The following is a 26854-nucleotide window of genomic DNA, read 5'->3' as shown; positions in this document are numbered from 1 at the left end:
GAAAGGCACTCTGCACTCTTGAATTTCCGTGGCTCAGGCTCCGACCCGTCTGAAAGGGGAGACCTGCTTAGCTAAGCCGCCGCGCTATACCGAATTGAATTAATCGTGAGCCAAGACTTTCTTATGTCAGCGACTAACTTGTCAAACTTTAATCCATTTAATATTCTAAACCACGATAACGTACATGATAAGCATGCGCCGCATCCAAGTATGCGCCGCACTTTTCCCTCTTACACCTAACTTTCCACTTGATCAATTGATTCCACAACCACCAACCATGACAGACCCAAATACAGAGGCTAGAACCCTTCTTGCCCTTCAGGCCCTTCAAAATAACCCTAGGTATTATTCTCCGGCGATTTAAGTAAAATCGCCCATACAAATCGTGTTTTGCCGTCTGTGCTTTGGAGTAATATCGCTTGGAGTTGGATTGAGTCGCTGATTGGTCCAAAATTTCCCAACACCAGGGTTGGGGTTAGCTAGCAGCCAGTTGGGGTTAGGGTTATAGAGGAAAGGGGTTCATAGTTAAAAAGGACTCCATGACGGTATTTTCAACTCGTTCTATTAAAAGCTTTAGTTATTAGCTAAAGCCAACACAGTAGAGTATGGACGATATTGCCTAACTTAATGAGGAGCACCGGATGCTTATCTGCTGTGATTGCAGAGTAGCAGTTTGGCCCGGTGCTGGTATCGAGTCGCATTTCCGGCACGAGCATCAAATAATAAGACAGACGCTAAAGGACATCAAGGACTACTATAGTACTATGGATTTGGCCGATCCAAAGCTCAGTCAACTGCCGGCTGATGGTAGTGCGGCAATTGAACCGCTTGACGTGCTATATGGTTATAGCTGCGCCGCATGCAGGTATCTCATAACGGCACGCGATAACATCACCCGTCACTGGAGGGAAACAGGGCATGAGGCCTAGCCACTATTGCTGGGGACTCTTTCAGTGAAAGAGGAGACCCCTGACGGGGTTGAGATGTAACTGTTGCAGCGTAATTTGGGTGGGAAATGACATGGCGTCGATAGGGCTGGGAGGCGGGTGAAGTGAAAGAGGATTTCAGTAAAAGGGGAAAAATTGATTGGTTGAAATAGCTGACATAACCAGCTCAGGGGCCGGGGTCAACCCAACTAAAACCATGCAGCTAGGTGTTGAAAGTGCTTAGACGACGGTGATGAAACGCAAAGGAGAGGCAACAAAAGCAAAACTAGATAATCAGTGGCGGTAGCAGAGCAGAGTGCTGCCACCAAGAGATAAAAAGGAAAAGGGGGTTCCAAATGGTTAAAACGAGGGAGACTTATTATAATCCTAGATATCGCCAACGCAATTCGACCTTATCCATATCCATCATTTTATCTTTCGGCACTACAAACAGGTCTTTTTTTCCTCCTTCTTCTTCTTCTTCTTCTTCTTCTTCTTCCTCTTTCGTTATTACGATTATAATAATAAATAATAACGTCATCTATATCTATACCATATCATATATATATATATATATATATATATGATGGGTATAGACAGCTTCCTTTACAACCAAGACCACCGGGTCATTGTTTGTCGGCCGTGCGGGACGTGCTTGATTCCGAAAGCAACGAGCTGGAGGAGTCACCTGCGGGCCGAGCCGCACCGGATGAGTGGGGAGGAGCTAAGGTCGACCGTCGAGTTGTTTTCGAGCTATGATCTACGTTCGGTGGAGGAGCTGCGGCAGTGGAAGAGCGACAAGACTAGACCGTGCCAGCCGATCGAGGGTCTTGCCGTCTTTGACCGTAGCGTCTACTGCACGTACGACGACTGCGGTTACTGCACACGGAGGATGGCCAAGATGCACGACCACATGCCGGCGCACGGGAAGAAGGCATCGCAGCATAGGGAAGACGCGCCGCTCTGGAAAGCATGCAAGCTCCAGACGTATTTCACAGGGAAGGGCCGCATCGACTACTTCGTCGTTGAGGGTTCGCCGTCATCGCCGACGCCGAGAGGGGAGGCATCAGTGCTTGTATTACCCACGCCGCCGTTATCGCAGGAGGAAGGGATGCTATTTAATGGGTTAAAGGCAGATATTACCCAGGCATCCCGCGACCTGGATGAGAAGGCCGGGGTTGTGCAGGACGTCGGGGAGTCACGAGCGGACCGAGTCCCGTGGCTCGTCCATACCGGGTTCCCTGCCCACATGCGGGGGCTCCGGGATGCCGAGATCCAGTCGTCGTACTCGCTGCCGTCGAAGAAGCTCCTAGACGGGGACGGTGGCGGTGAGGGGGGGGATAACTCGGACCTCATCCGCATCCTTGTCGCGGCTGAGGCCGTCCTCAGGGACGCCTACAAGCTCTGCAGTGACAAGTCACTCGAGCGGAAGATGACACAGCAGCGGGCCAAGAGGTTGAATGAGTTCCGTGATGCGGGCGACCCTAGCAGCGGCAAGCCCGGCGGGTTCCGCAGCTTTAAGAACGAATCCTCGCTAACCTCGTACTTCCGAAGGATGAAGCAGCTTCTCGTCTACTATTATCGGGTCGTGTTTAGCGAGGACGGTCACTTCACGAGGGAGAATGAGGACCAAGTGTTGCCACGGGACGTCATCGAACCAACACCTCAGCAGCAGCGGGCTATGGAAGGCATTATTGACGCCCTGCGGGAACAAGACGAGAGGGCGAGGGAAAAATTAGCCGATGAGGAAGATGACGACGAGCGCGACGCTGAGCTAAAGCATGCCATTCGCAACTTCTACGTATCCCTGATCTGTCAGACGGTCGGGAGCAGGCCGTTCCGGTCCGCAGTACTGAGCTTCTGCGCTATGCTTAGCCGGAAGAAGGCCTTTGCACGGCGAGAGGCGAATGATGACGAGCAGCGCAAGCGGTGCGTCTGGAACGAACCAGGCAACTTTAATAGCAACTTATCCGCACTCACGTGGACTGCTCAGCTCATACTGTTCGACTTCGTGTGCTTCCATAAGCAGGACGACGAGGATGGGATACCCGAACTGCTAGAGAAGATGTGCAAAAGGTACTTCCAGCAGATGGCAGAGACGCCCTTCGGTCATATCCTACAGTGGCGGCTCTACCTTTTTGCGGCCTCCAGAACTGCTATCGCCAAGAACCAGGCCCGCTGGTCTCTTGACGGCCAGACGATCAACTATATGGGAACCCGGCTACAAATGGAACAGGTATCGCAGCTGGTCGTATCGGAGTTCCGCCAGGCGCATTCTCTTCTGTATGATGAGCTACTATTCGGGGCGAAGGAGATTGCCCCGGTCGAGGCGTGGAGACTACATGACGACCTGGACCTCGATGACTACGGCGGCTCGTGGCTGACGGATGAGAGGAATGCCGAGATCCTAAAGGGAACACAGGACGCCCTGCTCCGGCAGATCGAGCATAGGGCTGAGCTGCGGGGGGTCTACGTGCGGACCGATCAGGCCGGCGGGTTGAGCCTATGTCCAAAGGCAATGGCCTGCTACGAGGCGCACGTGCAAGAGTTCCTGAAGCGGATGGTGACGCTCATCCATGTTCCGCCGGCTCCTCCATTGCGGGCGCCGGAGCTGCTTTCCGTCACCTACACCAACACAGGTCGTCGTCGATGCATATTGATCTGGGAGAAGATGGTCATGGTGTACGTGCGGTATCACAAGAGCCAGGAACAGGTTGGTGCCGAGACGGAGAACATCCGCTTCTTGCCCCGCGCGATCGGAGATCTGCTCTTGACATATCTGGCTCTGGTGCCTCCGCTGCGCCAGGTCTTCCTTCGTCAGAGAAAGCCCGGCGCCCTGCTGTCGCCGTACCTATGGTCGAGCCTGGACGGCGAGGTCTGGAGGGACACCACGATCTCTTCCTGCCTCCGCAAGGCCTGCGCACGCGCCGAGGTACCGCAGTTCCAGGTGGCGTGGTGGCGCCAGGCTGCTGCTTCTATCACCAAGGAGAAGTTCAGCGCCAAGGAGCGGGCCAACTTTGACCTAGAGGAGATCGCGGCAGCTGAGGAAGTCGAGGATGAGGCGGCCCTTGCGGACCTGGCCGGAATGAGCAACCACAGCTACCGCACGTTCAACCATGCCTATGCTGGCAGCACGACGCTGACGATGAGCACGCTGCTCCATCGCGCCTACCGTGCATCGCAGAGCTGGCGCTCCCTGTTCCGGGTCGATCAACTTCTCCAGGGGAAGCGGCCGCATACGGTATCAGGGACGCAGGCGCAGGGGTTGCTCAATGCTTGCAAGAAGGCGCGGTTTCGCACAAGGCCGGCCCAGAAGGAGGACGGCCTGCTGAAGGTGGCTCGCAGGCTATACAACGACCCGGGGCTGCAATTACGTCGCCCAGGTCAGCGAGATGGCATGCTGGCGACATTGGGCCCGCGACCAGCCGAGCAGGTCATCGTTGTCCTTGCGACCGGATCAGGCAAGACACTAATAGTGATGGTTGGTGCTGCGCTCGAAGGCGCTGCGACGACCATCTTGATATTACCTACGGTGGCCCTCCGCGGTAACATGCTCGTTCGCCTCGGCAAGGTGGAGTTGAAACACTACGTGTGGTCGCCAGGGTCATCCAAGTCGGCGCCGCTGGTCATCATGTCGGCCGAGGCCGCCTGCACAGAAAGCTTCCTGGAGTATGCCAACCGACTTGCGGACCGACAGCGGCTGGACCGGATCGTGATTGACGAGTGCCACCTGACCATCACGGCGAACGACTATCGGCGGTGCATGTCGCAGCTGGGCTGGTACGTGCGGCGGGTTCAGACGCAGACAGTCTGGCTGACGGCGACGCTCCCGCCAGACTACCAAGAGCTCTTTATCGAGCATAATAAGCTCGTTCGGCCGCATATAGTGAGGGAGTCGACGAATCGGCCGAACATCCGGTATATCGTACGGCGTGAGCGAGGCTTGGGCACCTTGTGCCAGAGGGCGGCTCGTCTTGTCCAAACTTGCTGGGCCCGGAAGGACCTCTTCGAGAGCGAACGGGACAAGATCATCTTGTACTGTCAGACGAAAGAGCTCGTGGCGGAGCTCGCTGACCTGCTGGGGTGCCCGTCATACACGGCTGACTCTGGTACGGAGGAGGAGAAGAGAGCGGTCATCGAGCAGTGGCTCAGTGCTACCGATCCGCCTGCTGTCATAGCCACATCTGCGTTGGGGCCCGGCTTCGACCATCCGCACGTCCGGTGGGTTATCCACGTTGGCGCCCCGAATCTGATGACAGATTTCTCGCAGGAATCAGGCAGGGCCGGCCGGGATGGCAAAGTAGCAGAATCCATCGTCTTACTTAGCGCGGCCTGGCAACCGCAGCTAGACCGGCAGCTGGGGGCAGACCAGGAGGCCATGCAGCTATACCTCACGCAGCAGCAGTGTTCGCGCGGCATCATGAGCCAATTCCTCGATGTGCGGTCGGACTGGAGGTGGTGCATGGAAGGCGATGAGCTTTGCGGCGTCTGTCCCAACCACCACATCGAACGCCGGCCGACCGATCTTGAGTTCCATCTACCGCAGCCCCAGGCGGAAGAAGTAGCGAGCGGGGGTGAGGGTGAGGGTGAACAGTGCTCCATGGCCAGCGAGATGGTTTTTACTGGGCCCAGTGAGGTTCTTCGCCAGGCCCGAGTTTGCAATGAGGTGCTGAGCCGATACGAGAGGGATCTTGAGACAATGATGGGCTGCTGTCTATATTGTCGGGTGGAGGGGAAGCCGTTTGAGCATGCAGCGGCAGCGTGCGCGCGACGCCATGATTGGATACGAGCGAAGCAGAAGGCACTTCGGGACTGCAAAAGCCGGGGTAAGGAGTGGATGGATCTATATGCCGTCTGTTGGATGTGCTATCAGCCACAGGAGATCTGTCGGGCGGCGGACCCGGACTATGACGGAGATGGTTCATGTCGATTCCCAGACATGGTCATACCTCTATGTTTTGGGGCTTATAGCCGGCCACGCCGTACCGATTGGTTCCTGAAGCATTTTAACCAGACATTCAGGACGTGTCAAGAGTATATGTTGTGGCTTGGTAAAAGTGCCTCGCTGGGAGATAGTAGATGTACGCAGGCGAACTGCGTAGCAGCGCTTTTGTTGGCCGAGCTTGGGTGAAACCCGCTGCTAATAATAGATAAATAATAGTTAGTTATAGAGCCTAGGTATTATTCTCCGGCGATTTAAGTAAAATCGCCCATACAAATCGTGTTTTGCCGTCTGTGCTTTGGAGTAATATCGCTTGGAGTTGGATCGAGTCGCTGATTGGTCCAAAATTTCCCAACACCAGGGTTGGGGTTAGCTAGCAGCCAGTTGGGGTTAGGGTTACAGAGGAAAGGGGTTCATAGTCAAAAAGGACTCCATGACGGTATTTTCAACTCGTTCCATTAAAAGCTTTAGTTATTAGCTAAAGCCAACACAGTAGAGCATGGACGACATTGCCCAACTCAATGAGGAGCACCGGATGCTTATCTGCTGTGATTGCAGAGCAGCAGTTCGGCCCGGTGCTGGTATCGAGTCGCATTTCCGGCACGAGCATCAAATAACAGGACAGACGCTAAAGGACATCAAGGACTACTACAGTACTATGGATTTGGCCGATCCAAAGCTCAGTCAACTGCCGGCTGACGGTAGTGCGGCAATTGAACCGCTTGACGTGCTACATGGTTATAGCTGCGCCGCATGCAGGTATCTCACAACGGCACGCGATAACATCACCCGTCACTGGAGGGAGACAGGGCATGAGGCCGCAGAGAATCGATGGACTGAAGTTCGATTGCAAACTTGGATGCGTAGAAAGCATGCGCGGTACTGGATCGTTCGAGACCATAACGATATTGATAATGCGTCAGATGGTACCGGCATAACGAGAGACAGCGCCATGGAAAAGATCATTGCCGATAGCCAGGCCGAGCTAAAAGCAGAAGATGCTATGCGGCTCCGAAAGGGCGACTTAGAAGAGGACATGGACCGGGATTCGGCATGGGTGAAGAGACTGGGCTGGGTGAGGCACTTTGACTCCCGGGATTTGCTTGATGTTTCTGAAGCAGCCGAGTGGATAAGGGCGAAGGCGGTGACAGCTGGGCGAGTCCGGCCAGAAGACGAGCAAGCGGTCCGGGAACGACAACTACTGCAGCGGCTCGGGCAAAGCTTCGATCGCGAGGTCGACCGCTGCTGCTGGCGACTTGATAGCGTGCCGACAGAGACGCTTCAATGGCTCGCCAGCATAACGGCAACAAGTCCGAGTGGAATGCCGTTTGGACGAAAAGGCAAAGAGGCATCGATGAGCAAGTATCGGTCCGTTGGTCATCGGTACTTGAGCTTTTGCTGGCGAGCATATCGCATCGGACGTGAAGAGGCGTTTAAGCGGTGGGCTATTCGCTTTACGGACGACCAGTGGAGCTTGCTATGTGATATAGTAGATGAGCTCGAGGGCGATGGATTTCCCAGCAGTCATGATAGCGGCTTCTGCAGTGGTAGAGACAGGGAGGATGAGAGTGATGACGACGACGAGGACGACGACGAGGCAACGGATGACGAGGGCATAACTGCTCAGCAGCATGGAGCGCTCGACAGGGCTGTTTATTTATTTATTGTTGCTTCGATCAAAGCTCATGTCGGAGGCAATGCATATACGAACCCGCTGCTATGCTTTTGTGCAGCACTGGGCATCCGACCACGCCCGCTTGGTTACACAGAGCCGCACTTATACACCGGCATGCTGGCAGCCGTGCTGTGGTGGGCTCGGCTGTTTTTTTTAGAGGCGATGTTTGAGAACCAGCCCCGGGATCAAGATGAGCTCGGGGCAGAGGCAGTGCTTGCATTTCGGGATCAGCATGCTACATGGATGTGTGTTGGCACTCACACCGTCGTCAGCACGATCATTGGGTGGATGGCATATGGGAAAGGCTGGCGCAAGAAAATGGGCGGGCAGCCGTCGATACGCTGGGCCGAGAACGGAGAGGCGTTGTTCCATAACGGCGAGCGGATCATGGTCGACGATTTCACTCGTACGCTCCGTGGTCAGGTCGTTGAAGCGCAGAAGTTGCTGGATCGACTGTTTGGAGGGACGTGGGAGAAGGTCAGCCAAAAGATCAATATGGATAGGATTGCTGACAGCATGGTACGGCTAGGGGCAGGCCAGTCGTTCGCGACAAACCCGAAGAATGATTGGCTAGAACCCGGGCCGGCTAAGGCGATGAGGCTGATGGAACCGTCGATTTGGGACTCAGCACGAAACCGTTGGAAGCGACGTGGAGTCAAGAAGTGGCTTCGAGACTTACGACTACTTCGTGAGGTGCTTATAGTGCTCGTGCACACATGGGGCGGACTTCCGGGTCGGGGTCCAGAGGTGACAACGCTGCGGCACTGCGACTCGTGGCAGCTCATACGGAACATCTTCGTGACAGACGGGCAGGTCATGATTGTCACAGACCGAGACAAGATGAAGGCGATCCGCGACAACGCCCGCAAGGTGGCACGGTTCGTCCCCGAGCTGATTGGGCGTATGATAGTTGGATATATAACGTGGTTAATACCGGCTGAACGGGTGCTACGGCGGAAGTGTAAGCTAGCCGAGCCGCGCGGAGAGCAGCTGGAATTCATGTGGAGAGATGGCAGCTCGCGGGTGTGGGATACCGACCGGCTCAGCAGACAGCTGGCGCGAGTGATGCAGGCAGGCACGGGGGCGAGAATCGGGGTGGGACGATACCGGCCGATCGCGATCGAGATGGGACGACGAATCCGAGGGCTAGTCGCGAAGCAGCTTGAGAGCCGAATAGAGGATGAGGACGAGGATGACAACGTCGATATCGATCCGACGACAGGCGAGCCGGTTGACTGTGGAGGAAGCTGGAATATTGTTTGGGATTTGCAGTCAACGCATGGGACACGGATCGCGAGGCAGCATTATGCCGTACATATTGGCTTCCCCGGGAAGCTGCAGCCGGAAATGATTGCAACGTTCAAGGAGATCAGCAAGCTATGGCATCAGTTTCTAGAGGGGGAGAGTGCAGAAGAGAAGGGGCCGAAGCGCAAGGGCAAGGGCAAGGGCAAGGGCAAGGGCAAGCATCAAGCGGAGGGGCAACAGGGTACTGACGGCTCGGCTCAGACGACTAGGCGTAAGCGGGCAAAGACTGGCAAAGCGGGACGAGACGTGGAGGAGGACATGGCCGATGGGTTGCGAACGCTACTGGGACCGGAGGCGACTTGGCGGTCTGATAAGCAAGCCGAGAGCATGCAATTGATCATGTCGTTGAAGACGGGTCAGACAGCGATCAACGTGCTACCGACGGGGGCTGGAAAGAGCATATTGTTCATGCTGCCGGCAGTGATGCGGGAGACAGGGACGAGCATCGTGGTGGTGCCGTTCGTGGCGCTCATGGATGACTTGGTCACGCGAGCAACGGCCATGGGCGTCGATTGTACCCGGTTCAGGTCGTCACTGCATGCCGGGCGAGAGGGCGTACCGCGGGCAGCACGGCTGGTGGTCGTCAGCGCAGACGTCGTTTCCAGTGCTGAATTTTCAGGATATGCAGACGGGTTACTATGTGCAGGCTTGCTGCAGCGAATATTCGTCGATGAGTGTCATACAGTCATCATGGATATCGGGTATCGCGCCAAGCTAGGTGAGCTACAAAGCTTACACCGGTACGGCTGCCCGATAGTATTGCTAACTGCAACGCTTCCGGTCGTGCTCGAGGAGTGGTTCCGCAGGGAGATGCTGGCTCAATCCGCAGTGATAGTACGGGATCGGACGACGAAGTTGAACTGTCGGTATCGGGTTGATCAAGTCAAGCCCGGGCGCGGGGCCATTGAAAGGCATACCATTGATATTATACAGGAGCTCGACGAACATATGACTGGCAGTCAGAAGGGGGTGATATACTGCCGGTCAAAGGGGCAATGCGAAGCTATGGCTGAGGAGATTGGCTGTGGGTTTCATCATAGCGGTATGGATGAAAAGGACCGCTATGAGGCGCGGACGGCGTGGATCGAGGGTCGGATAAGCCGGTGGATTGTGGCAACGACTGGTTTGGGGACAGGGATTGATATCGAAGGGATTATTGCAGTGGTCCACATGGAACAGCCGTACGGCTTGGTGGACTTTGTGCAGCAGACGGGTCGAGGAGGGCGGCGGGCAGGGGAAGTGGTCAAGTCGATCATTGTGCATGATGGACGGCCGCAGCGGGAGGATCGACATCGCAGCTTCGTGGATGACATTAATCATGGACAGATGGAGGCGTTTACATCGACTCCAGGATGCCGAAGGGCCGTCATCGCGGCGTTCATGGATGGGGTTGCGGGCGAAAGGTGCAAGGATATAGTCGGGGCGGAGCTTTGCGATCAATGTGAAGCGTCAAGACTGACCAGTGACGGCGAGGGTGAGAGTCAGAGCGAGGGCGAGGCAGAAGAGGATGCGGAGAGTAGCCACAAGGACGACGGGGGTAAGGGGCGAGAGGTTTGGAAGGCATTCGGCACCGAGGAGGGCATGCGGATCAGGACGCTGCTCCGGTGGCTAGACGAAGTCGCGGGCGAGTGTCCAGTGTGTCATATCCGGCGTTATTATAAGGCATCGGAGCTAGGGATCATGCCAGACGAACAGCGGCACGGGCGAGACGGTGACTGGTGTGATAGAGTAGCGGGCGAGGAGTATGATGCTGTGCGGAGGAGGATCCGGTTCAAGGAGCTATCGTGCTGCTTTACGTGTAAACTTCCGCTAGATTGGTGTGAAGACACGCGAGAAGAGGAGGGCGGCTGTGGATATAAGGATAAGCTATTACCGGTGGTGCTAATGTGTTTGTGGAGTCGACGAGTTAGGGATATTGCGAAGAGGCAGCTCGGGGTTACCGTGAGCAGCTCGGAGGGTTTTTATCGCTGGTTAGGGGTAGAGCGACGGTTTCATGGGATGAAGGGAACTAATGCACATGCATTATGGGAGGAAATTATTTGGGAGGTATATAAGGGCGGCAAATATTGGTTTTAGGTAGGCATAAAGACGGCGAGGCAGATAGAGAAATAGCATAATATGAATTAGGCGCGATTTAAGAAGGCGAGGATTATGCTAGATTTATATTATGCTATTAGTATAAGAGAATGCTATAATAAGCGGGTAGTTTTAATAAATAATAAATAGGGTAAAGAGAGGTTAGGGGAAATATAAGGGGCATAGATAAGTTTAGGGCTAGGGTGATAGATATATAAGAGAAAAGAGAATTAGGTAGAAAATATATAATATAAATAAAAGGATAAAAGAAATAAAATACCCCCCCGAACCCGTGGAATTAGCTCCCGGCAGGGGTGCGGCAGCACGAGGGTTAGGGTTAGGGTTAAGAGTAAGAAGAGAGGGTTAGGGTTAAGAGTAAGAAGAGAGGGTTAGGGTTAATAGTAAGGAAGGTAATAGAAATAAAGGCCCCCGAACCCGTGGAATTAGCTCCCGGCAGGGGTGCGGCAGCACGAGGGTTAGGGTTAGGGTTAAGAGTAAGAAGAGAGGGTTAGGGTTAAGAGTAAGAAGAGAGGGTTAGGGTTAATAGTAAGGAAGGTAATAGAAATAAAAGGCCCCCCGAACCCGTGGAATTAGCTCCCGGCAGGGGTATGGCAGCACGAGGGTTAGGGTTAGGGTTAAGAGTAAGAAGAGAGGGTTAGGGTTAATAGTAAGAAGAGAGGGTTAGGGTTAAGAGTAAGAAGAGAGGGTTAGGGTTAATAGTAAGGAAGGTAATAGAAATAAAAGGCCCCCCGAACCCGTGGAATTAGCTCCCGGCAGGGGTGCGGTAGCACGAGGGTTAGGGTTAGGGTTAAGGATAAGATTAGGAGTAAGAGTAAATATAAGGTTAGGAGTAGTAATAAGGGTAAGATTAGGAGTAAGAGTGAATATAAGGTTAGGAGTAGTAATAAGGGTAAGATTAGGATTAAGAGTAAGTATAGGGATAAGATTAAGAACTAGGGTTAGATATAATAATAAGTAATATATATATATATATATAAATAAAGGAAAAGAAAAAGAATATAAAAAGAGTAAATAAGGTTAATAAGAAAAAAAGAGAAAAAGAAAATAATTTAATAATAAAAATAAAATAAAGAAAATAAAGATAATAAGGTTAATTAAAGAGTAAAGAGAGAGAATTATTATATTAGAAATACTTATTATTATTAGTAATTTTTATATATAAAAAAATAGTAATAAATTTAAAAGAAAAAGGAGAGTTAAGGAAAATATATAGTATAGAGTAAGGGGATAAGAGTAAAAGATATAAATTAAAATAAGAGTAAGGTAAGTAAAAGGGTAATATTAAAATAATATAAAAAAAAAAAAGAAGATAGTAAGAAAGCCCCCCCGAACCCGTAGAATTAGCTCCCGGCAGGGGTGCGGTAGCATAAGGGTTAAGGTTAGGGGTAAAAGCAGAGGGTTAAAGATTAGGGTTAGGATTAATAATATAAAAAAGAAAAGAAGCTAGAAAGAAATATATATATATATAGAGAGAGAGAGAGATAAAAAGAGAAAAGGTATATTAGAAAAAAATAAGTAATAAAAAAGAAAGGTATTAGAGAAGTTAATAAAAGTAATAAGATAATAAGATATTAAGTTAAATAATTACTAACAGCAATTCAGAAATGAACTCAAGGTAGAGTTCATTTAAAATCCCATACAAACTGAAAACGCGCTATTGAAGACAGGGGGTAGAGTTCATTTAAAAACCGGGGGTAGAGTTCAATTAGGTTCCCATCCGAAAAAATATATAATATAGGTATGTATCAATAGGCAAGTCATTAGCGATCCCGCATGATTATTGACATAATTATCAGCCCAGTTTTGCGATTGTGCGGTCAAGTTGAAGTTTTGAGCAACCCGGATTGATGAGGTTGAAAGCGGGTCATATTTGCCGGGGTTGGCGTAGGTAAGCAAGCGTTTTGAGAGTAAGTTCAGGTGGTGGCGTGCCGTAACCCATAAAAGTCAGGGTTATCACGCAAGGTTAAGGGGTAGAGGAAGAAAAAGAAAGCAATAAGGTAGAAATATTTAAATTCATAGCGATATCCGGGGTTCAGAAGTTAACCCGGCATTATTTTATTTATATGGTTTATTCCGCAGTGCAGTTCATTTCACACCCAGCACGGCGACAAGATGGCCGAGGCGATAGAGCCGTTTGTTTATTTACCCGAGTACCCATTCCCCATATGTAGGGTTTGCAAGTATGCATGCGTGGCCGAGGAAGTATTGAGTCATTTAACAAATCAGCACGGTGCCATCGTGTCAAAGAAGAGGGCGAAACGGATCAGCCGTGCCATCGGGGCGAAACCAGGCGTCATACGAAATCAGAAGGAGTTGCGCGAGTGGACGCCGCCGCCACCGATGATATCCCGTGTTCCCATCATCACAGAGCCAAAAGAGGATGGGTTAGCATGCCAGAGTTGCCAGTATGTGGTTCGAGAGGAGCGCCGCATCAAGAAGCATTACCGGGAACGTCATCAATGGATCAATCCACGGAAACGCGGCCGATGCAACAAGGGGGCGATAGACCAGGAGCAAGCCATTCCATGGAGGACAGGCGTTCGTTGCCAGCGGTTTTTCCCATCGCGTGTGGCCAGCGGTTGGTTTGAGGTCGAGCGTGACGGAGGAGGCGACCAGATTGGCCGGATTGGCCGGCAAGAAGCAGATGAATCCGAGAGGAGGGCCGCGTTTTTGAACCGCATTCAACAGGAGGACGAGGCGAATTTCGAGAGTGAGGCCAAGGCGAGGATCCAGGACGCCAACGACAAGTGGGAGGCCGAGACATGGTTGAGCCGAAGCGGTTGGGCGCGCCATTTGGATGGCATCGAGCGTGATCAGTTGCGGGCCGTGTTGCAGCCAATCGGCGACAACGAGCCGGTGTTGCAGCGGATGTGGGAGATATTCGAGCGCGTGTTAGACGAGGCATATGCCGCCGCGAGCCAGTGTTATCCCGGCACGGCCGAGTTGTTTGAGATTGAGCGCAAGGAGGCGCATATCACGACAGATAAGCCATTCCAGGGAATAATGGAGCCAGATGCGTGGGAGAGGTACAAGGCGTGGTGGAGAACATTGATATCGATTTGGAAGCGGTTGGAGTCGTGGAAGGTTCATAACGAGGACGGCAGCAGCAGTGAGGACAACAGTGACGGCAGTAGCGACGACAGCAGTGAGGATATCAGCGATGAAGGTGGTTCGTCCCCATGCCCGCGGCCGCCATATCGCATGACGATCAGACAGGAAGAATTGTGGAAGATATTCGACAAGGGCGTCACGCAGGTCGTCACCGGAGCCGATAGGAACGGCCGGTACACGCCGGAGCGGTTACAGCGCAGTTGTTTAGATGCGGTCGTGCAGTTTTTGGATCACCCGTTCAAGAATGGCAACCATTACGAGAGCATCATCATCAGCGCGTTGGCCGTCATGGGTATAGACCGGGAAAGCGGCGGGTGGGTATCGGTGACGAATTACACGCCGATATATTCGGCCGTCATCAAGGTGGCGCGGTATTTGGTGTTATACCAGTCCATATTAGAGCGTCATGGGCAGAAGATGCAGTTGCGGCAGTATATGAGCGCCCGAGAGGCCGAGGAGCAGGCCGAAGGGTTGTTCCGGATCGTGCGGCACAAGGTACGGCGGTTCATGACGCGGGTTCCGGAGGGAGAGGATACCGATCCGACGCCGATGAATTGGATCATCAACACGCGGACATACGGAATGCGGATCCGGTTCACGACACCGGGTAGCGAGACGATCGATTGGCGGGGTGATAGGATCATTCACGGGCAAGTCCGGTTAGGCATGGGGGAATTATCCGATATGTTGCACAGTTTGGTGATGGAAGCGCGGCGGACATTGGTGCGGTTGGCGATAGGTAAGGTCGAGGTTGAAGAGGGAGAAGAGAAGAGAAAGAGGAAGATGTTGAAAAAGGAGACGCAAGTGCGGGTCATGGACGATGACGACGAAGCGACATTGCCGCGGATACCGTGGTCACAGATCGAGGACCGACACGGCGAGAGCGCATTGGAGCATTCATTCATAAGGGACGAGGATAATCAAGCGTGGATCAAGGCCGGGGAGGGTTGGGTCAGGCAGCAGATCGCAGCATCGCCGGCGCGGTTCAAGGCGTGGATGGCGGAGCCGTTGGATGAGCAGTGCCCGTATAAGGAGAAGGCAGTGCGGGCGTACGGGCGGGCGATGGAGCAGTTCCGGGAGCAGATGTTCGTGTTGATGCATATGTTAGGGGGCCAACCGGCGAGGGCGACCGAGATTTTGGGGTTGCGGATGTGGAACACAGCCAACGGCGGGGTAAGGAACATATTCATACACGAAGGGATGGTATGTTTCGTGACGATGTACCACAAGGGATTCCGCAAGACAGGCAACACCAAGATCATCCACCGGTATTTGCCGCGCGAGGTGGGCGAGTTATTGGTGTGGTATATGTGGTTGGTTTTACCGTTTTGGCAGGCCGTGCAAGGTAGGATGAAGCAGAAGTGGCGGCGGAGCGCATTTTTTTGGGCCGACGAAGTGGTCAGCGAGCATGGAGGCAAGGAAGGAAAAGGAGGGTTCAGCAAGGTAAGGGCGGAAAAAGTCGAGGATGAGTCCCAGGAGAGGGAGGAGGAGACGGCGTTTATGGAATGGTTTCGGGAGAGGAAGTGGACGAGCGACCGGGTGCGGCGGGCGTTACAGCGGTACAGCACGCAGTTTTCCGGACAAAGATTAAACATCAGCGCATGGCGGCAAATCGCAATCGGCATCAGCAACCGGTATTTCAACAAGGTATTCGGAACGGATGATGATGAGGATGAGGAGGACGGGGACGGCAATTTGGTGGATAGCATCCACGATTTACAGGCCGGGCACGGGTCGCACATCGCCGGGTTAATATACGCACGGTTATTCGGGCAGGGCGAGTTGGGCACGATGCGCAGCCGTGAGCAGTTCCGCAAGGTCAGCATGCAGTGGCACCGGTTTTTTGGGTTCGGGGCGGAGGACCGGACGGAACGATTGGGAAGTAAGCGGGTCCGGGCCGGATTTGACGACGAACGGGAGGAGATGCGGCGGAGGCGGTTCGGCCGGTTGCACCGGACCGACATGCGGGGGCAGTTAAAGCAGATGATGGGACCGGCGGCCGAGTTTAGGGGATTGCAGGAGCCGGTGATCCGGGCGGTGGCACGCGGGGAGTGGCCGATCGTGCAGGTAACGCCGACGGGAGGCGGCAAGAGTTTAACGTTTATGTTGCCGGCATATTGCACGCCGGACGGGGTGACGGTGGTTGTGACGCCGTTGGTTGCGTTGCAGGACGACATGGCGGGACGGTGTGCAAAGATGGGGATCGATGCATACACATGGAAGAGCCGGGGGGTGCAGCGGGCGGCGTCGTTGGTATTCGTCACGCCGGAGTCAGCGGTCAGCAAGGGGTTCCGGACATTCGTCGAGCGCATGCACGGGCAGCAGAAATTGGACCGGGTGGTGGTGGACGAGTGCCACACGGTATTGGGTTACAGCAAGACGTTCCGGCCGCAGATGGGGCGGTTAGGTGAGACGTTGCAGGATTTCGGGGTGCCAGTGGTGTGTTTGACGGCGACGTTGAAGCCGACGCAGGAGAGGGCATTTTTCAAAGAGTTGCGGTTTATAGCGGAACGGGTGCGGATGTTTCGCGAGCCGACAACGCGGCCGAATATACAATATAGGGTCAACGTGGTCGAGGACGAGGATGGAAGCAGTAGCGGGCAGGCAGCAGCAAATACGGGTCGGAAGAGGAGGATAATAAAGGCAGAGAGGCATATCGTCAACGGAGAGGGCGAGGAGGAAGGGGAGGAGGAGGACGACGCAGTAGTCGATCGAGTATGCGATATTGTGCGGACATGGACGGCCGAACACGAGGAGGGCAAGGTGATCATATACGGCGGCACAATCAAGAGGGTACAGGGAATTGCCAACAGATTGGGATGTGTGGCATATTGGCGAGGGGTTAGCAACGCGGCCGAGAAGGCGCGGCGGGTTGGAGAGTGGATGAGGAGCACGGGGGGTGAAGCGGGATGGATAGCGGCGACGAATGCATTGGGGATGGGGATAGATGATCCGAATGTCCGGTTGGTGGTCCACGCGGGGATTCCGCGGGCGTTGGTCAGTTTGGTGCAGGAGAGCGGGCGAGGGGGGCGAGATGGGCGGAAGAGCGAGTCGGTGGTGGTCATCCGGCGGTCATGGTTGACACAGCAGACCGAAGCAGGGTCGGGGCAGGAGCAGGCGGGGCAACAGGATGAGTGGGCGTGGGATAGAGATGTGATCGAGTTTGCCGGCGGTAAGTATTGTCGGCGAGAGGTATTAGATCGAGAGATGGATGGTAATATCGATCGATTCGGGTGTACGGAAGGAGAGGAGATATGCGATATATGTCAGGGGCGGCAGGCCAGTGGGGAAAAACCGGGGTTAGCAGAGAAGGATGACGATATATCGAGAGATAGGGGAGAAGCAGAGGAGGAAGAGGAGGCAGCAGAGGCCGCAATAGAGGCGGATTATCAGGGGAGTCAGCGGTTAACACGACAGGTCAAAGCGGAGCGGAGGTTACAGGCCATGGAGGAGGCCGGGGAGGTAGGCATATTTGAGGACATGTTGTCGGAGTGGGTGGGATGTTGTGGCGTATGCAGGGTAGAGGGTTTATCCGATGTATATCACGACATGGCGGCATGTCCGGAAAGGGGAACAGAGAGGTGGGAGAGGATGAAGGCAGGGGTGGAGGTGACGGAGGAGGAGATGATGACGAAGAAGCGGTTGGCGGCATATTCGGCATGTTTCGAATGTGGGTTACCGCAGGCGATATGCGCGCAGTGGGAGGCAGCGAGCGACGACGGGAGGTTATTTAGGAGGGTGAGAGGAAGGAGATGTCAGTATAAAGGGGTATTATTTCAGATGGTGGTTATGCAGATTATACGCGACGATGGATGGTGGTTAGGGCAGGTGGGGCAGATGATGGGGGAGAGGATAGAGAGGTTAGATGATAAGCAGATGGATAGGATGTATAGGTGGTTGGGGGAGTTAGTCGAATGGGGTGGAAAGGCAGGTGGAGGGATACAGGCGAGTCGGTTATGTCAGGTGGTTACGCGGATAGAGAAGTTATGGATAGAGCAGGGAGGTAAATAGAGGGATAGAAGGAAGAAGTATATATAGAGATAAGAAGAGGAATATAGATTATATTTATTAGTAAATTATAAATAAGAATAGAGATAATAAGAGGAATATAGGTTAGGTATAGGAGTAAATTATAAATAAGGTAAAAGAAGATATATAATAGATATAAGGGATAGTAGGTAGTAAGAGAGATTATAGCGGATTAATATAGGGGTAGGTATAGAGGTAGATATAAGGGAGTTTGTGAGTATTAATATAGGGAAAAGAAAGAAGATAAGAGAAAAGGAGGAAGTAAAGGGAGGAGAAAAGAGAAGATGAGAAAAATATAGAGAAGGGAAAAGAGAAAGGGAAAAAAAGAGAGAGAGAAAAATAATATAAAGTAATATATATAGGGTAAGTAAAAGTAAGTATATATTAAGGCATTAAACATATAAGAAAAATAATACATAAAAAAGGAAAGGTAAATAGATAAGATAAAATAAAAATAATAAAATAATACAAATAAAAAAAAGATAAAAAGGGATATAAATAATAAAATAAAGAAAGAAAGAAAAGAAAAAAAAGAGAAAATAAAATATATAATATAAAGAAAAAAGAAAATTTAAATATAAATAAAAATTGAATATAAAAGAGTAATTATAGATATAATTAGAGAGGTAAATTTAAGAAAAAAGGTAAGGTAATAGTTTAAAAAGAAGGTTAGGGGGAGTAGTAGATAAATATGGTTAGGGGGAGGGATTGAGAAGAAGGTTAGGGTTAGTAGTGTATGAATATGGTTAGGGGGAGGGATTACAAAGAAGGTTAGGGGGGGAGTGAGGTCCAGATACGGCCATAGAGAGCCGAGGCAAGGGATAACATGCACAATTCATCATAGAATAGTCACGCAAGAGAGTCAAAGCAGAGTAGTCGCAGGCGTTGATTTGTATTTCAGAGTGAGTCCATAGCCACAAGACCAGTAACCATTGCGTTGCGTCCAGTTGTCGGGGATAATGGGATTGATGAAGAAGGCGACGTTAAAGGGTGCGGCGGCAGGGGTGAAGCCGACATTGAAGAGAACGATGGCGGCGAAGCGCGGGAAGTTGAGAGAGAGGCGCAGCGTGATAGTGCCATTGCCGTACGTGAGGGCGAGGAGGAGGTGAGGTAAGTGAGATAATAATAAGAGGGGAGATAAGCAAAGAAAAGAAGGTAAGGAGGGGAAGTAAAGTAAAAGGAAGAAGTAAGGCGAGCAAGGTGTGAGGTAGGAGAAGAAGAGTAATGCGATATTTATAGCGAGCGGGCGTTGAGGATGAAGATATAGGCATGGGTGAAGGGATGGATCATGGGCCGACGGAGAAGGTGAATACGAAGAGGAGATGGCGAGGGCGGCGGAGATGGAGGCGAATTATGAGAGAGGCAGGAGGTTGATCCGGCAGAGAGAGACGGGGCGAGAGTTGAATATGATGAAGGAGGCGCAAGATGCGGCGGATTTGGAGGCGGAGTTGGACGAGTAAAGTAGGTGTTGCATTGTGTATAAGGAGGGAGGGTATGGTGACGAGGAGGATGTTGAGCAGGGTATAGATGCGTGTGCGAAGAAAGGGTCGGGGATGTGGCAATTGTTCGCGGAGAAAGGCAGTGAAGTTGGGGAAGGAATGGTTAAGAAGGAGAGGTTTATGGGTTGAGCCGCGGTGCGATGAGGCGTAAGGGGTCGAGGTATAAAGGTGAGTTTTAGTGGGTTGTAGTCGCATTCGATTTGTGATATTGGTGTGATTGAGTGAGTAGGTAGGGTTAAGAGGGAAAATGAAGCAGCGTATAACGAATCGAGGCATGGGTTGAGAGATATAACGGGGTTGAGTGAAGGGAGTAAAGCAAAGAGAGAGATGTATAGGCGTAGAAGAAAAACACATTGGCAGGTGAGGTGGAGTTGAATGGTTATATAGGATAGGTTTTCGATCATAGGTGCAATGGGTTAGACGGAAAATACGGTGCAAGTTACAGAGGGTAAGGATTATAATTTTGAGGACGGATGGACATAATATAAGGAAGGCATTGGCAGAGCAGTAGTAATATGATAATAGTGTATTGATTGTGTGTAGACGCATGGGTTAAGGGTTAGGCAGGGTTTAGGGTGGGGTTATATGCAAGGTAATCAAGTAGATTGAGGGTATAATAGGGTCAAGTAATCAAAGAGATGCGAGGTAATCGGGTAATCATGGGGAGACGAGGTAATCAAGTAATCAAAGAGATGCGAGGTAATCGGGTAATCATGGGGAGACGAGGTAATCAAGTCATCAAGACAGTGCACGGTAAGCATATAATCAGGGAGAGGCGGTGTAATCAAGCAATATAATCAAGCAATCAGGTGGATGGAAGTAATCGAGGAAATATGGCAGGATAGAGTTAGCAAGTAATCAGGTAGATTAAAAGAAAAGGAGTAGTGGAGTGGTTATATAGTAAGACATACAAAGGAGGAACAAGGGTTAGATATCAGGGTTAGGGGCAGGAGCAAACATTAAGGTTAGGGTTAGCAGTGTTTTTAAGGGTTAGGGTTAGAAGCGTCAGGTTAGAAGCGTTAGGGTTAAGGTTATGTTTTTAGGGTTAGAGAAGAGAGTAGTTTTTAGAGGTAAGTAAGGAGTAGGTTAAGTTAGGACGGGGGTTAGGGGATGGAGTGGTAAGGGGTTTAAGATAAACGATATAGAGCAAATAAATAGTAAGTAGATATTAGAGTATTAGGAGTTATAGGTTAGTAGGGGAGTAGGTGTGAGGTTTGAATGTTATTTTGAGTTGGGTTTGATATAGTAAAGCAGGGGGAAAATAGCAGGGAGAGGAGAGAGGAAGGTTTAGTTAAAGTAATAAGTAAAATAAAAAGAGAGCATTAGAGTGGGGCGAAGAAGGAGCAAATAGTTTAGGTACAGGGATATATATATATATATATATAGTGAAGGTTAGTAAAGTAGAGTTTTAAGTGGTTTATATAGGGTTAAGTAGTGAGTTAGGTATCCGGAAGGCGAGGATAGCATCAAGGTAGACGTAGTCATAGTCAAGTATCAGGTTCGGTTAAGGGTTAGAGAGGCAAGCAGAGAAGGGCAAGGTTAAAAGGATAGTAAGATAAGAGATTATATTAAGGAGAAAAAGGTTAGTAAGTATAGGGTAGGAAAGCAGGCAAGGTGGGGTTATTTCATAGCGAGTTATTAGTAGTTAATTATTAACGTAGGGTTAAGAGCGGGGAAGAAAAGGAGAAAGTAAGAATGGTTAAGAGGTAAAGTAAAAGATATAAATATAAAGAGTTTAAGATTAATATAATTTATTTTATAGTTTTAGAGTATAAGAGGAGGAGAATTTAAAAGAAAGGTAAGTATTTATTATAAGGAGTTTAGTAGAGTTAGTAGATAGTTTAGGTAGGTTTAGGCATAGGAGAGTATAAGAGCAAAAGGATAAGAGGAGGGTAGGGGGGGGTAATATAGAGGTTAGCGAAAGGTAGAAAAGTATTATTTATAGAGTTAAAGTATAAAGTTAGTAGGCAAGGTAATATAATTAGGAGTTTTTAATATTTTATATAGGATTATAAGAAAGGAAAATAAAGTTTAAGTTAAGGGGAAAGGAAATTAGAATATAAGATAAGGCGAAAAAAGTAAGGAGAGAAATAATAAGTAAGGAGAAATATAAATAAGATAAAGCAGTTTATAGGCATTTTATAGTCGCATTAAGTTAAGATAAGAAGGATAGTAATTAAAATAATTAAAAAAGTAAATAAAATTAAAAGAAAAAAGATTATATAAATAAAGTTAAAAAGTATTAGGAAAAGTAAGAGGAGATATTTATATATTTAATAAGATATAGGAATAAAATAAGAGGGTAAATATATTAAGGAAGGTTTAAGTTAAAAAAGGAGTTAAAAGCGATAAAAAAAGAAAAAGAATATAAAGGGGGGTTAATAAATATTAAAAGGGTAAGTAGTAATTAATATAGGGAGAATAAGGTTTAAAAAGAATATAAGAGTAAATAGGTATAGAAAGTAAGAGTAATAAAAGAAAAAAAAAAAAAAAAAGAAAAAAAAGGAAAAATAATTATAAGTAGTATTAGAGAGGAGGGTAAATAATAAAGGTAATATAATTAAGTTAAGTATTAAGGTAAGAAGTATATAAGGGTAGTAAAATAAAAGGTTAAGTTAAGAGTTAGGGTTAGTTATAGTAAAGGTTAGGGGAAGTAATTAAGTTAAGGGTTAGGGTTAAGTAGTTATAGTAAAGGGTAGGGGTAGTAATTAAGATTAGGGTTAGGGTTAAGTAGTTATAGTAAAGGTTAGGGGTAATAAATAGGGTTAATTTAAAAATAAAAATAAAGAAAAAATAAAAAAGATAGAAAGGGAAATGAAATTAAAAAAAGTTAAGATTAAAAAAGAAATAAGAGATAAAAAAAAAGAAATAATTAAGAAGGTAAGAAATATAAAAGTATAGATATATATAAGTAGAAATTAAAGGGTTATAAAATAGAAATAAATAAATAAGAATAAATAAAAAGGTTTAATTATTTTTATTAAAAAAAATATAAAAATAAAAGAGATTATATATTATTAAGATTAATAGAGTAATAAAAGATAAAATAAAGATAAGAATAAGAGTTAAAAGAATAAGAAAGAAAGATATAAGTAAAGAAAAAAAAAAATAAAAAGTAAGATTAAGGGAGAGAGAATAAAAAAAAAGGAAGTAATTAAGAAAAAAAAAAAAAAGTAAATTTAAGATAAATAAAGAGGAAAAGAGAAAGAAGAGATTATAAGAAAAGAATAAATTAAAGATAAAAAAAAAAAAAAAAAAAAATAAATAAATAAAATTAAGGAATATAATAAAAATAAAAAATATAAATAATAATAATAATAATAAAAAAGATTAAAAAAAAAAGAAATAAAAAAAAAAAAAAGAAATAATAAATAAAAAGATAAATAAGGGTTATAATATATATTAATTAAAAGAAAAAAAAAAGAATTATTATTATTAAAATAAAGAAAAAAGGTAAATAATAAAATATATAAGTAAGAGTAAATAAGTTTAATAAAAGAAAAAAGAAAAGTAAGGTATATAAAGTTAAGGTTAAAAGATAAAAAGGAGTAAAAGGTAATTAAGAAAGATTAATTATAAGGGAAAGGTAATTTAAAAAAAAGGTAAGAGGGTTTTAGGGGTTAAAGGAGTAAAAAATATAAGTTAAGAGAAAAAAAAAAATAATTATTTAAAATTAAAGGGTGGGGGGGGGTGGGAGAGAAATAAGATTGCAGTCAAAGATCACCCCGAACCGGTCCCGGTTAGGGTTAAAAGTTATGCGTCTTTGGGCTATCCATACCACGAGCCCCTAATATTTTAGAAGCCTACCAGTAAACTTGCCATTTTTGGACGCCCTCCCCACCTAAACCTGGGTTTAGGTGTCCGTGCGCACCCTCCCCTCCTCAAACCTCTAAGCCTCCATCTCTCCTCCACCTTTCTCATTCGTTCTCCCTGACTACCATCTATGCTCCTTTGGCCACTTCTTGACGACATCTAATTCTTGACTAGCAGCCCAGAAGTCTCCCGTCTCCCGTCTCCCGTCTCCCGTCTTCCTTTCTTTTAATTAGTCACCTTCCCCACCCCCTGTACCTTAACACTCCCATTCAATATAATAACCCGAACCCTCATCTCTTCCCACCTGTTGCTTCTTACCCTTTTACAATTCCACATCCCACATCAAATAAAATAAATCACAAACAATAAATCCCAATAATAATAATCATCAATCAATCATCACAAACAATGATCAAAATTGGTCGCCCTCTACCTCCCAAATCCAACCCCGATCCCCGGCCCTCCAAACGGCTGAAAACTACCCCTACCCACCCTTCCCGTGAACCCCGTCTATCCACCTCTCCCTCCCTACTTCCCGTCCCCGACGATACCCCATCATCACCACCTAAGCCCGCCAAGTCACCAAAGCCTCCTCCACCTTCCTTCACCGAGGTCGATTCCCTGAGGAAACAGGCGGAGCCCTACCGCCTCGCCGTCGCTGAGCTGCCCATCCATCTCCTCCATTCCGCCTGGTCTCGTGGCAACAACAGGCCCCTCGACCGCAATCACGTCGCCCATCTTTGTCGCTCTTTCCAGAATGGCGGCCTCGCACGTCGAGCCGAGCAGCACTACGTCCAGGTCTCCTGCAGTGCTGCCGCCGTTCAAAAAATGATCGACGCCATCCCAGACGCTGATCAGAGCACTGCCCAAGACCGACGTCAGCATGTGCTATCCTTCAAAAACTGGGCCGACTTCAACGGCGACGAGAAACCTGAGCTCATGGCCGGCCAGCATCGCATCGAGGCTCTGAAAGACTACGTGAAACAGACGGATTCTGATTCGAGCGATTTGTGGTGGATTTGCGAATTTTACGACAAAGGTGTGACCCCTCTTCAATCACCCCCAATCCGCAGATCTTCTCTACCTGATATACTACTTATACATACATAACAAACAATACTCATCCTTATACACAGACACTCTACCAGTCGAACTTGACATCAAGCTTCGTGTCAACCGTCGCGATCTCACCCTGCCCGATACACATGGTCAGATCTGGTTACAGCTCGCCTCCGCCTTTGACCGGGACCCCACTCTATTTTCTGCCGAGAAAAATGTCAACAAGAAGGGTATCGAGAAAAGGATGTTGGATATCCTGTGCCTGACAAGTGAAGCTCGCTTTCCCATCAGCCGTCTCGTCACGCTGTGGAGAAGCGAGCGGTGGAGACCTCGCATTACCCGCTGGTGTCGAACCTCTCTGGGGAGAACCACATTCAACATTTCAAAATGGTATCAGATCGCAGGGTACAGATTGGACGATGTGAGTAACTCACCCTTGACATCCGTGATGGACCTACCATTTATTCATTCACCTCTCCCACCCCAGACAGTCTCGGATCAAGCCTTGCCTAGAATAATATGTGGCTAACTTGGGTGTACCATCGTCCTGCACGAGCAGTATTGGTTCGATACGTTCTATCAGATACTCGAAACTTTAAGGGCACTTCCTGCCTCCGCCTCTGAGTCCATTCAGATTTCAGACTGGACCATGCTCGCCTGCAGTCTCAAAAACGACACCTATGATGCTGCAGATGTATACCAAGTCTTTTATCCCAAGGAGGACAGTAGCAGCGGCGATAGCAACTCCACTCCATCGGTTCCTTCCACTGGCAAACCGAGCACAAAGGCAACACGGCGAACCGGATTTCTGACCTCGCTTGACAAGGAAGCCTATGACAGTCTTTGCCGCCATCTTCAACAGAACCTTACTCTTCGTTTTCCGGATGTGCAGCCTTTATTGCGGATCAAAAAGGAGGAAGGCGAGGTCATGGCACAGGTCATGGACCATGTAGTGCGCTGGGTCAACACCCAACCCGCTGATATCATCGGTCTTCACGAGAACAACAAGCCTTTACGACGAGAAGACCTGGTGCCTGCGATCAAAAGTCTCAAGGCGACTGCTTATGGAGACGATTGGTGGACTCGGCTCAGAGAAGACGACGATGTCGATGGCGCCGACGATGTCGCGTCCTGGCTCGACCTGCGTTCACGGACCCTGGAAAGGCAGGTCCTCGACTACGTCCGCAGCCATATGACCGAGTTCAGGGATCCCTCGACGAAACACTATCTCGACTTGATGCCAGAAGAACATTATGAGCAATATGCAGAACGCTTCAGCACCGGCGATCTCTGGATGGGCTTATTTCACATCGTCCAACACGCTGTTGGTCCTGCATTTCGTCCGGTGTGGGAGGATTCGATCCCTGAACGCATCGGCGCGGATGACGCGATTCACCAGCCGCAGACTGAGATGCGCCACAGACCACCGGCTTCGGCCATCACACGAGCTATCTGTAGTCAGCTGGGAAATATTCCCGAGGTGAAGGAGAATCCTGCATTGAGAGGCGTGTACGCCTCGAGCGAACTTGGTGCCTATATCGATCATGCTGTCCTCGCATGGGCTTCCGATCGATGCCGCAAAGCAGTGGAAAGCAACGAGTCTGACGAAGGAAATCCTTGGTCAGGCGAAGCACTCCAAGCGATCCAGGCGGCATACCAGGGGTACGAGAGGATCCTGGCAGGAATGACGTCCGCCACTGCAATTTCCGAACACGATGATCAGCAGCAACAGCAGCGGCACTTGCCAGACGAGCGTATCAGCCACGTCCCGAATGAAGTGCTCCGTCAACAACAGGGTGCCGTATCATCGAGCCCCCATCTTCGCAAAGGTTTGTTCCGATCAACACGGCAGACAGGGCACAGCGTGACAGCGGGCGCACAATGGCCATGGAAGAAGACCTATTACTCCGAATGCAGCAGCGGCAGCAGCGGCGGCAACAGCGCCAGCCATCAAGACATCCTCAACAGCAGCCACCTTCGTTGCCGCCGTTCGCTGGATTGCCTCCAGCCCAGGAGACGGCACTGAGAAGCCCCCCGCCACCAAGACGGAACACATGCAAGGAATGCCGCGGATCACGGTTATCAGCCACCTCCTCAGAAGTCTTACATTGCAGCTGAAGTCGGCCGTCCGTTGCAGAAACTACCAAAGGGAGATGTTGGGAACGGCTGGATCCACCAATCACCAGCAACCAGGACAACGTTACCGAACGGGCGGCCAAGCCCTAGCCAATCCCAGATGACTAGGGCGAGACGACAACGCCAGCGTCACCAGGAACAAGCCCTTAGCTCGCAGCCACAAAAGAGATCATCCTGGATGGATGGGCCTGTAGCGACGTCCGGAAGTAAGCGTTGATCCTTCCGCAGGGCAGGCGGGGCGGCAGCTGGGAACGACGAGCGA

General features: G+C 49.5%; 3 protein-coding genes across 3 annotated transcripts; all 3 read left to right on the top strand.

The window, feature by feature from the left end:
* Nucleotides 1–1635: 1635 nt before the first annotated feature.
* On the top strand, nucleotides 1636–9605 carry LRP88_14502 (uncharacterized protein; the record flags this gene model as incomplete). The annotated part of the gene is made up of 3 exons (XM_083250844.1): nucleotides 1636–5580; nucleotides 6365–9355; nucleotides 9567–9605. 3 exons carry the CDS (start codon nucleotides 1636–1638, stop codon nucleotides 9603–9605), a joined length of 6975 nt encoding a protein of 2324 aa, XP_083093393.1.
* A 3452-nt stretch (nucleotides 9606–13057) lies between these two features.
* Nucleotides 13058–14799, top strand: LRP88_14501 (uncharacterized protein; the record flags this gene model as incomplete). The annotated part of the gene is made up of 3 exons (XM_083250843.1): nucleotides 13058–13117; nucleotides 13172–14551; nucleotides 14752–14799. 3 exons carry the CDS (start codon nucleotides 13058–13060, stop codon nucleotides 14797–14799), a joined length of 1488 nt encoding a protein of 495 aa, XP_083093392.1.
* Nucleotides 14800–23805: 9006 nt separating this feature from the next.
* Nucleotides 23806–26482, top strand: LRP88_14500 (uncharacterized protein; the record flags this gene model as incomplete). Its single annotated transcript, XM_083250842.1, has 3 exons — nucleotides 23806–24436; nucleotides 24534–24702; nucleotides 25057–26482. 3 exons carry the CDS (start codon nucleotides 23806–23808, stop codon nucleotides 26480–26482), a joined length of 2226 nt encoding a protein of 741 aa, XP_083093391.1.
* Nucleotides 26483–26854: the final 372 nt, after the last annotated feature.

Source organism: Fusarium phalaenopsidis, assembly GCF_050370095.1.
Source record: "Fusarium phalaenopsidis strain FUZ10S chromosome Unknown contig_32366, whole genome shotgun sequence".
Lineage (NCBI taxonomy): Eukaryota > Fungi > Ascomycota > Sordariomycetes > Hypocreales > Nectriaceae > Fusarium > Fusarium phalaenopsidis.
The sequence above is the reverse complement of the archived record's forward strand: the minus strand, read 5'-3'. Positions and strand labels throughout refer to the sequence as shown.